The sequence below is a fragment of the Odocoileus virginianus genome, unplaced genomic scaffold (assembly GCF_023699985.2).
Source record: "Odocoileus virginianus isolate 20LAN1187 ecotype Illinois unplaced genomic scaffold, Ovbor_1.2 Unplaced_Scaffold_16, whole genome shotgun sequence".
NCBI classification, from domain to species: Eukaryota; Metazoa; Chordata; class Mammalia; order Artiodactyla; family Cervidae; genus Odocoileus; species Odocoileus virginianus.
In genome coordinates, this window is record NW_027224278.1 from 1,159,033 (window position 1) to 1,170,010 (window position 10,978).

Consider the following 10,978-nt stretch of genomic DNA (forward strand, 5'->3'; position numbering starts at 1 on the left):
TGCCACACAGGTCTTCCTCAGAAAATCTCCCAAATATTAGGCCAGGAGACAGAGTTTTTAGGCAAACATGTTGTTTCCCCCAGAGTATATTTTTCTTTCTTTTCCTTCAAGCAGATCGCAATTTTCTGGAGCTCCATCACTAGGAAGAGGCAAAGGTACAAAAGAAGAAGCAGGTATTAGTTTGCTAGGGCTGTCAGAACAAAGTGTCACAGACTCGGTAGCATGCACAACAGAAAGCCATTTTATTTTGTAAAAAAATATTTTTTAAATTCTTTTTGGCTGTGCTGGGTCTTTGTTGCTGCACAGGCTTTTCTCTAGTTGTGGCGAGTGGGGTTACTCTCTAGTTGTGGTGCACAAGCTTCTCATTGTGGTGGCTTCTCTTGTTGCAGAGCACGGGTTCTAGGTCACACAGTCTACAACGGTTTCAGTTCCCAGGTTCTAGAGCAGAGGCTCAACAGTTGTGGTGCATGGGGTAGTTGCTTCGCAGCATGTGAGACCTTCTCTGATCAGGGATCAAACCTGTGTCTTCTGCATTAGCAGGCAGGTTCTGTGCTATTGCTGCTGTTGCTGCTGCTAAGTCACTTGAGCCGTGTCCGACTGTGTGCAGCCCCATAGAGGGCAGCCCACCAGGCTCCCCCCTTCCTGGGATTCTCCAGGCAAGAACACTGGAGTGTGTTGCCATTTCCTTCTCCAATGCACAAAAGTGAAAAGTGAAAGTGAAGTCGCTCAGTCGCATCCGACTCTTAGTGACCCCGTGGACTGCAGCCTACCAGGCTCCTCCGTCCATGGGATTTTCCAGGCAAGAGTACTGGAGTGGGTTGCCATTGCCTTCTCCGTCTGTACTACTGAGCTACCATGAAAGCCACAGAAATTCATTTTCTGACATCTCTGAAGGCTGGAAGTCCAAGATTAAGGTGTCAGCAGGTCAGGTTTCTGCTGAAGCCTCTCTCCTTGGCTTGTAGATGGTGGTCTTCAACCTTCCTCTTCTTATAAGAACCACAGTCGGAATGAATTAGGGTCCACTCACATGACCTCATTTAATTTTAATTACCTATCTTTAAAGTCCCTATCTTCAAACAGAAGCACATTCTGAAGTGCTGGGTTTAATGCCGCAACATGTGAAGTTGGAGGGGGGTACAAAATTCGGCCTATGACAGAGAGTTAATGAGCATATTCATCACTTAGATTTGTAAAATTTGTTAAGAAGGAAAGCAGTATTTTAACCAGGGTCAAGTAAGGGTCAAGTTAGGCAAACATTGAACAGGTGGAACTTTAACCACTGTCTTAATTTGGAAGAGACCTTTCATGAGTTCCTTGGGATCTCAGTTCAGGATGTGAGGATCACCTGCAATAAGATCAGCCTTGCCTTTCAGTAAATCTTAGCTCTATTGTATTAAATCCTGAAATGGAGAAATGATAAGGACCTAACAGAAGCAGAAGAGATTAAGAAGGCGTGGCAAGAATACACAGAAGACCTGTACAAAAAACGTATTAATGACCCAGATAATCACAATGGTGTGATCACTCACCTGGAGCCAGACATTGCCTGGAATTCGAAGTAAAGTGGGCCTTAGGAAGCACCACTACAAACAAAGCTAGTGGAGGTGATCGAATTCCAGCTGAGTTATTTCAATCTTAAAAGATGATGCTGTGAAAGTGTTGCAAAGCCAGCAAATTTGGAAAACTCAGCAGTAGCTACAGGACTGGAAAAGGTCAGTTTTCATTCCAATCCCAAAGAAGGGCAATGCCAAAGAATGTTCAAACTACTGCACAATTGTGCTCATTTCACATGCTAGCAAGGTAATGCTCAAAATGTTCAAAATCCTTCAAGCTAGGCTTCAATAGTATGTGAACTGAGAACTTCCAGATGTACAAGCTGGATTCAGAAAAGGCAGAAGAACCAGAGATCAAATGGCCAACATCTGTTGGATCATAGAAAAAGCAAGAAAATTCCAGGAAAACATTTACTTCTGCTTTGTTGACCATGTTATAAAGCCTTTGACTGTGTGGATCACAACAAACTGTGGAAAATTCTTAAAGAGATGGGAATACCAGGCCACCTTCCTTGCCTCCCGAGAAACCTGTATGCAGGTTAAGAAGCAACAGTTAGAATTGGACATGGAACAATGGACTGGTTCAAAATTGGGAAAGGAGTATATCAAGGCTGTATATTGTCACCCTACTTATTTAACTTATATGCAGAGTACATCATGTGAAATGCTGGGCTGGATGAAGCATGAGCTATAATCAAGGTTACCGGGAGAATTATCAATAACCTCAGATATGCAGATGATACCACCCTTATGGAAGAATTTGGGGCAAGGCCAAGTGAGGGAGGGAGTGAAATGAAAGGGAGAGGGCTGGTGGTCCAGGAACCCACCAAGCCACAGACTTCATGTGATGGACTGGTCCTCTTGGTCAGCAACCCCCTATCAGTGGACCACATGGAGACGGATGGAAGGACTCAGCTCTCTCTGACCCCCTGTATTCTGTGTCAGCAGAATTGGAAGCTGCTCAGGCACGTGAGGCTGAAGTCCAGCCCAGGACTGTGAGCTTGGAGGCTGCTGTGTCAGGCTCCTGGCCTTTGTGGCATTTGTGATTCAGTGTTTCTGCAGCCACATGAGGCCCTGGGAGCCCTGGGAGATGAAGTTCGGCTGTCTGTCCTTTGGACAGCCTTATTTGGGTATCATCTTAAACAGTGTCAAGACCCTGGATATGTGGTGGCGGCCCGTGGTATGTGGCCACTGGCACTGTACCCTGGCCGTCCACATCACACACTGGGACTGGGAGAACTCAGCCTGGTGGGAGATGCTGGAGCAGAGGCTGGGGATGCTATCCTCCCAGATGCAGGCCTTGCTGCAGGACTGGGACAAGTCCGGCTGCAGATTGATTGCAAGCAAGTAACACCCTGCCCCGCGCTGCCTGCACGGCCCCAATGCTGCCCTGGATCCCAGCAGGGTTGTGCTTGTTTGTTTTCTGTTGAACCAGTTTGTGGGGTGGGTGGGGCTGAGGTTTTTTCAGAGGAGCAGCGAGGATCCCTTGGCTGGGAGATGATGGCCCGATGTGCCTACCACCTCTCTGGGTCTCAGTCCCTGTTGGTGCTCTGAGGCAGAGGCAGGTCCAGGTTTGCACGTGGCACTTGTCTGTGTTTGTGTCCTCATATGTGTCTGTGTGCCTGGCAGAGACCATGAGAAGCGGTAAAGCATCCAGCCTGGATTCCATACCCGCACTGCCTGCAGCCAGGCCTAAGCAAGTCCCCTGACTCCCCAGGGGTGAGGCCCCACAGCAACACCTGTCTGCTGGTAAATTCCTCGGGGACCTGATGTCTGCTGGCCCCCGCTGGGGCCCTCCTGCTCTGTCCCTGTGGCCTGCAGTGGGCAGACTGAGAGCTGCCCGTGGCCTGGCGGGTTCATGGAACACCAGGCCTCTCCCTTTCATTTTGCTCCCTCCCTCGCTTGGCCTCGCCATGAGTTCCCTTTGCCGAGGTGAGCCTGTCTGAAATGCTCAGCCAGAGGACCCAGTTCACCTCGGGTTCCCTCCATGATACGGTCTTAGTCTCAAGCAGGTGCAACTTTGAATGACCTTGTTCTCATTCTGTGTCCTGTCTTTGCACACATCTCGTGGTCATCGGGGGCACTTTTCTGTGTCCCAAAAACCTAGATCCTGACCAGGCGGAGGAGCTGGAGAATCAAGCCCTGCTACCCGACCTGCAAGAGAAGTAACATGACTGCTCGCCAACCCCACTGGCTGTTGCAGCCCATCCCAGGGGGCGAGGGGGGAGGGGAGACACCTTCCAGGTGGACATCTCTGAGCACCTGATCCTCTTTGGGCAGGAGGCCTGTCCAGACTGGACTCTCGAGAGGAAAGTGACCAAGAGACCAGCACATGCTGATACCATGCAGTTACTGCCGCGCTCTGGACTTGCCCATCTGATTCTGTCTGAATCAGCCCCACGCTGTGGTGCCCACTTGGTGCGGGGCCAGGGGCAGGGACTCCCCTCACAGGATGCTTCTCTGGACTCAGCAAAAGACTCCGGGACTTTGACCTTTACGAAATGATGGCGTTGCCACTCGTTTTGGCCCTGCTGGGTCTGTGTGGTTGAGAGAAATCTATTGTTAGGAAACCGGTTAGTGTTTCTCCCTCTCTGTTCTGGTCCAATCTCCCTGATGTTGGAACAGTGTCCAGGGGGTGATGGGGTAAGGCTGGGGGCAGGGCCGTGCATTGGCAGGTAGAGAGGCCCGCAGGCCCAGAAACAGGCCACGGTTTATCCTTGCACATGACCCTTGTCCTATTGTAAAGTGTCCCTTGGCTGTCAAAGTGTGTGTGTTGGACACAGTGCCTGGCCGCCTCACGTCCAAAGACAGGCTCCTAAGTACAGCTGTGAGGGCAGAATGACAAGGGCTGGTGTTCACCTTGTCGAACCTTGTACTTGTCTGTGGCTTTGGGGTAATGTGTTTGCAAGGTGCTTGATGGTTGGAGTGACCCTGCTTTCCAGTCAGCCTCTTGGTAGGGGGGGCCTGGATCAGGAGCTGGGATGCTCAGCTGCTGATCAGAAACTTGTGGCATTATCGGGATACCCAGGAGGAGCCCCTTCTGCTGCAGGGTGCATGACTCATGGAAGGTGACACCCCCAAGGTCAGGAGCCCAGCTGGGCCATCTGCTGAGTGACAGGAAAGGCCCAGGGACCAGTCCACCCTGGGTTCACTGCAACGCTCAGCTCATGGGTCAGACCCTTGGATGGGCCTGTGAAATGCTGCTGTTTCAGATGAAAAGAGACCATGGGGACTGAACTGAAGCCTGTCTGGTGCATGGGCTTCCAGCCTCATCTGGCTCACCCTGTGCCATGTGTGAATACAATGGACAGATAGAAAGAACACAGACTCGCAGTTCTCCCTTGATTGTTTATTTACTCCAGTGGAGTTTTGCTTTACTTTATTAGAGCCAGAAATCAATCTTTGATTACAAGATAGTGCTCTTGAGTGTCCCTAGGGATCTGGCAGCTCAGGGATTCGGCTTGTTCTTGACCTGCTCACAGAGGGCGCACTTACAATCTGAGGACTCTCCCTGCTCCTCCTCTGACTCAGGGGCCTCATCTGGGGCCATGACTAAGAGGCCCGCCATCAGGATGGAGTAACAAGTGCTGTACAAAGTCATCAGCGATTCGTAGTCTGGGTTCACCGGGGGGCTCTCAGGCAGTTCCCCTGGGCTGTCCCTTCCAGCAGTAGCTGGGGGCACAGATGTGGCACTGTTGGATGGGCCTTCTCCACTGGGGCCACCCTGCTCACTGGGGAGATGGTTTCCCCCAGCCTGGCTGGCTACACTACCCATAGACCAAAGGTCAGAAAACACAAATGAGCACTGGCTGGGGGTTCTGCAAGCAGTGGGCATTCCCTTCTGGACTTTGTTGCCAGCCTCTTGGGTGAACTTGTTGTGGTGGAGTCGGGGAGAGTGTCTGGTCGCCATCACTTGCTTCTTTCTCTTTGGGGTCGCTGTTGTTCCAGTGGCAGGCTGAGAAGTTGTTCTGGGGTCGCCTTTCCTCTGTATGTTCTGCAGGAGGAGAGGCTTGTCTCTCTGAAAATTGGAGTTGCGATAGATCTGAAAGGAAATGAATCACTTTAGCCACGAGAGGGGAGAAGAGCCCTTCCTTGCCGCACTCTCCCCACAGCCATCGGGTCGTGCCTAGGTATGGAGACAAGGTCTCTTCATTCCTGGCAGGTTATGAGGCCCTGGAATGTCACTCCCTAGAGCTCCCCCGGGGCCATCCTTGCTTGAGGTGTTCCCGACCCTCCCTGACATCAAGTGGCCCCTCAGGATCTGGTGTCACCACCAAAGATCCTAAGGGGGGGTGGTGGCGGGACACGACAGACTCTGCGTTCTCCTCTTCCCTTAACCACTCTCTCCTGAGAACAACATTCTCCTGGGGAATGAAACCCATCAGCACTCAGCTCATCTAGTCTAGTCTCCCCAGAAGTGCATTCTACATTACCATCATCTTCTTTCTTCCTGCAGAGCGACCTGAAGGGCGGATTTTTCTGAACCCATACAGGTTCATTTCACGAATGAAGCTCTTTATGCTGTCTGTCTCGCAGATCTGATCCACGCCTCTGCGCTGGAGGACCTCCATCTGGAAGAGATCTGCCTCGATGACCACCGTGTCTCCCTTATCATTCCAGTGCACAGAGGTGAAGGTCGCATCCTCCACGATCCTCCAGAGCTTCCTGGGGAAGGACAGCCCAAAGCTGGCATTATTCTCATCCTCGTTGGCCATTTCTGGGTTTGGGCCCTGTGGGGGCAGATTGTCATGGAGGCCTGGATCTGGGCTCTCGGGTTGGTCACCCTGCTTCTCCAAAGCCTCCCCTGAATCCACATTTGGATCTGGGGAGGAATCACGGGGGTCCCCTGCTGAGGGCTCCCCATCAGTGGATGGGGCCAGCAGCGCTGCCTGTGCCTCATGGGAACTCTGATTAGCCATTGAACCAATCGAGCTCAGGAGCATTATCTACCCAAGCAGTGAATGCTCAGGGCAAACGGGCCTCAGACCAGGGTCGGGGTGCCCCATAAATACTCTCTGGAGATTCTAGAATCTGGGTCATGGGACAGGCAGCCAATTAGGGGGTCAGCTTCCTTATTGTTTCATGATGTCACAGAGGTGATGTGGAGAGGCAGCCCTGGCCCAGTGTGGGGGAGGGGGGAATGGGGATGGAGATGGGATCCCCAGCTTGTCTCTTGTCTGAAAGTACAGAAAAGTTTGTTTCAGGTTGCCTGCAAAGGCTCCCATCTGCTGCCAGGTGCCTTGTTTCAGGGATCCAGGCCCTGGATGGGTTGACAAACGTGCCCCTGGTTCCACTCCCTCCCTACCAATGGGTAGGCCTGTGGCTGGCTTCTGCTGAAGGGCCAGGTCCTGGCGAGTCCTAGGTCTCCTGCCACCAAGATAGATCCCAGGGGTCAGATGGGCCCCTGGTGACTGTCCCTCCCAGAAGATGGGATCCATAGTGGGCAGATTGGCCTTGCCTGAGTTGGTGGCCCCCCATCATTCCCCTTCTTCTGGCTTTATTGTCTTCAGCTAGCTGCTGCTGGTTGGTCAGTCCCGCTCAGTTGGCCCCAAAGTCAGAGTCCTGTTGTCCTGCCCCCACTACCCCCCAGGTCGAGCTCTCCCCAGCGTAAAGATGTGCTCGAGCACAGTGGAGCGACCTCATATTCCACTTGACTGTTCCCAAACACCTGAGACATAGATTCCCCAGGATGTCGTGTGGGAGGGCAAAGCCAGGTGCTCTGCTGAGCTTACAGCCTCCCACATTCTGCCCACCCCAGGCATCATCCCACTGCAGATCACAGGCTGGTGTCTTCAGTTTCCAATTTTTCTATAAACACCACTCTGATGGCCCTAGAGCGTTCACTTTGGGAACACCTGCGTGTGCTTTTCCCCTCTCCTGAGCCTCAGATTCAGCCTCCCTGGAGGCTGCTTTGAAAGCCCTGTTTCCTTTTGTCAGTGGGGTGCTTGGGCTTCTGCTACCTGCAGTCCTGGCTGCCCATGTCCAGCTTGAGTCTATTTGGATAACTAACCTTTGAAGTACTTGATTGGGGGCCCAAGGCACAGCCTGTTCTGTTGAAAACAAACACTTCACTGGTCCTCTTCGAGGCCAGCTCTGATCTTCCCCGCCCCTGCCCCTGTCCCCACCTCCACTGTGGACCTGTTCTCAGTTACCCAGACGGCAGGTCCATCGAATGATTTTGTTGGCTTATGGGTTAGGTGCTTTTCAAGGGCCTTCCTTAACACACAGTCACTCCCAGGGACATGTCTGACTTGTTGAGCTAGATGTGACCAAAGGAAGCCCCCATCTACCTGTATTTGAAAAAGGATGAGAGTCCACGTGTGGGAATGGATGAAACTCCACTGAGAATCATCGGTCTTCACTGCACATGAACAGTAGAGCAGTGGGTTTGGAGATGTGTGTTCTCTGGCATTTGTGGGCCACTGTTCTTGAAAATCACCATGTAGGAAACAGACTGCCACCTTGGAAAGGCAGACTTGGAGGACTCTAGGGCATTGTCTCCCACCTCTGCCAGTAGCAAGGTCATTTGCCTTGTGTGAGGGTCACGGCCTGGTGTCTGAAAGGGGAGATCTAAGAGGGTGTGGAAGAAGCTCTCCCAAGGGCCTTTCTGCCTAAGGACTGGCGGCCTGGATGAGCTCCAGGTTTCGACTTGGGCTTCTCTGTGGCCTTTCTGCTTCTAAGCAGGTTGGCAAATCTTTGCATCTGGTCGGTTCATCTGACTGGGACATGACTCTGGAGGCTGTAAACATCGGTAGGGGCCCCTGGTGGCTGCTCGGAAGGGGACGGAAGGTCATGGCATCTGTGGGCAGCCTGGCTAGGTGGTCTTTCTTGCTCCCTTTCATGCTTGGGGCCCCTCCTCATGCCATGGGCCCTGAGGGAGCTGCGTTTTCTGGTCCCCGTCCTCCAGGAAGCACCCGGGCCCCGGCAGTGGGTTTGTGTGTCACCAAGGGGGTCTTTGTCAGCCGTGGCTTGGGACACTTGTGCTGTGCACACACAAGCTCTCATGGCGTCCGAGACCTGCTTTTCTCACCCTCACTCTCCTGACCCTGTGCTTGGCGTCTGCACGCCGATGTCCCCAGACCAAAGGCCCTCCACCTGCTCCCCTCCCTTGCTGCAGCTGCAGAGACCTGGAGCCTTGGGGGTCCACCTGTGTTCCCTTCCCTTCTGTATCAGAGGAGACTCCTGTAGGGCCTTATCCCAGTGGGCACTGGAACCATACAGTCAGGCTCTCCCTCCCTCCTGCTCGGTGAGAAGCTGGTCAGCCTGGCGGGTTCCATTGCACAGGAGGCCCCATGGCAGCAGCAGGGACAGGGCGCTGCCCTCACGCAGGAGGTGTTTGGACTGGACAAGGATGCCGGCCCCCGGCAGAGTCAGTTCTCAGCAAGCCACAGAGCAGCCCCATGGTGCCTCTGATTCTCCTTGTCCCCTTCCTTCTGTGGGCCTGCTTTTTGTCACCTCAGAGGCATCGTGTAGCACTGAGAAGAGGAAGGCGTGAGAAGTTGGAAGGTCAGGCCGTGGCCTGGGGTGGGTGGGAAGGGCGGGGGCTCCAGAGAAATTGAGACCAGAGCTCTGAGCCCACCCTGGCCCTCACTAGCACACACGTGGTCTTGGGAAGATGCCCAAGCCCCGTGGCCTCAGGTCTCCATCTGGGATGCGAGCGGGTGTGAGGAGCCCTGTGTGTTGGGCTACAGGATGCGTGTGAGTGATGAGACAGAGCTCGCAGGGCCTGGTGACTGTTGGCCCTGTGAAGGCGGGGCAGGAATTTCTTACACTGTTTCCCCCAGACACTCCTCCACTCTCCACTGGATGGGGTTGGCTACTTTGTGGTCCAGGGTGGGTTAGAGAATATGCACCTCAATAGGATGTGGAATTCCTAATTAGCCAAACAGAGTGTTTCATAAATGAAACTAAGAAGTTTCTACTTAGACCATAGTGGACCATAGTGTTAGTCACTCAGTCATGTCTGATTCTGCAATTCCATTGACTGTAGCTTGCCAGGCTCCTCTGGCCATGGAATTCTCCAGGCAAGAATAGTGGAGTGGATTGCCACGCCCTTCTCCAGGGGATCTTCCTGACCCGGGGATTGAACCCAGGTCTCCCACAATGCCAGCAGATTCTTCATTGTATGGGCTACCCAGAAAGGCCCATTTCCAGTTAGAGGACCTGTGAAATTTGGGTGTGGAGGAGTGTTCCAGCAGGACCCAAGCCGCTCCAGGAAATAAAAGCAAGAACCACTCTTTGCATGTGTCCCAGCTGGTCTTCCATCACAACCCTTACTTTTCGTCTTTGCAGCACCAATAAATGTTGAGTCTTTGATTACAGTGCCCAATTACAATGAAGATAATTAAAAGCTAGTTAACACCTTGAGTTCTGGATCCCCAGGGCCAGGAAAGAGAGGGTCGGTCCATGGATTTCTGAGCATCACTTCAAGGGAGTGTGATGGGAGTTCTTCAGGATTCCTAGCAGATACTGGGTAGAAAACACCTATGCCATCTTTGTGGTCAGCAGCAAAGTGGCCAGAGCCAGGACCCCTTCCATGCTGCCTCAGAAAGAGATCTCTCTGGGGCTTATCCAAGACCCAAAAGGATACCTTACAGCAATGTCCCATTTCCCCTCACTCCCACGATGCACCTCATATGACTGTGGCTCCTAGACCATCACTCTAGGTGTGGGTGTGTCCTGCTTCTCCCAGTGTCCCCACTGCTAACACAGGGCCTTTCACAGACCAGAGGCTCCATAAAGGTCTTTGCAATAAATGAGCCAGCGAGGAGGGGACTGCTTTACTCAGATTAACTGCTACTTCCTTTGATAACCCAGGAAAATCCAAATAAACCGAGATCCCTTAGCTATACAAAATGACATACAACAAGTGTAAAAAGCAAGAATTCACTACTATCACTTTTTATTTTCTAATTCTTCCACCAACTATGTCACTGCTAAATAAATTCACATTTCTCAAAATTGTTCTAATTCTAATTCCATGTTATCTTGTGCAGGACCATGAAATAGAATGGAAGTGTTCCTAATTTCTTTTACAAAACAGGAAAACTCTTCATCTTGAACTGGTTAAGTACAAACACAGTGTGTTCAACATCATTGACATAGTTAGATACTGGAATGCATTGCTCTTCTCTAAAAATTAATAGCATTTGAAAAATTCCTAAAGAAAACAGAGATGAGTCTCCTTGTCATTGTAGAGAACAGGAACACAAAGATGCCACACACCAGGTTCCCCCAACGGGCCTGGACTCTTCACTGCTGAGAAGGCTGACTGCTCCCTCTTCAATCACAGAGGGAAGGATCAGCCTCCCTTCCTGTCCCCCAGGACAAGCTGCTGGATGTGGGCCTGGAAGGAGCCTGGCTGCTGCTCTGGCTCAGAGTCCCCTTTCCTCCTCCCTCGCAGCCTCTGCAGAGGGGGTGGAAGG

General features: G+C 52.2%; 1 protein-coding gene across 1 annotated transcript; it reads right to left on the minus strand.

Annotated features, from left to right (window-relative positions):
- Positions 1–4,932: 4,932 nt before the first annotated feature.
- LOC110137459 (heat shock transcription factor, X-linked member 3-like) lies at positions 4,933–6,555 on the minus strand. Its single transcript, XM_020893796.2, has 2 exons — positions 5,987–6,555; positions 4,933–5,595 (listed from the first exon to the last, which is right to left on the minus strand). The coding sequence occupies exons 1-2, from the start codon at positions 6,494–6,496 to the stop codon at positions 5,002–5,004; spliced, it is 1,104 nt and encodes a 367-aa protein (XP_020749455.2). The 5' UTR covers positions 6,497–6,555; the 3' UTR covers positions 4,933–5,001.
- Positions 6,556–10,978: the final 4,423 nt, after the last annotated feature.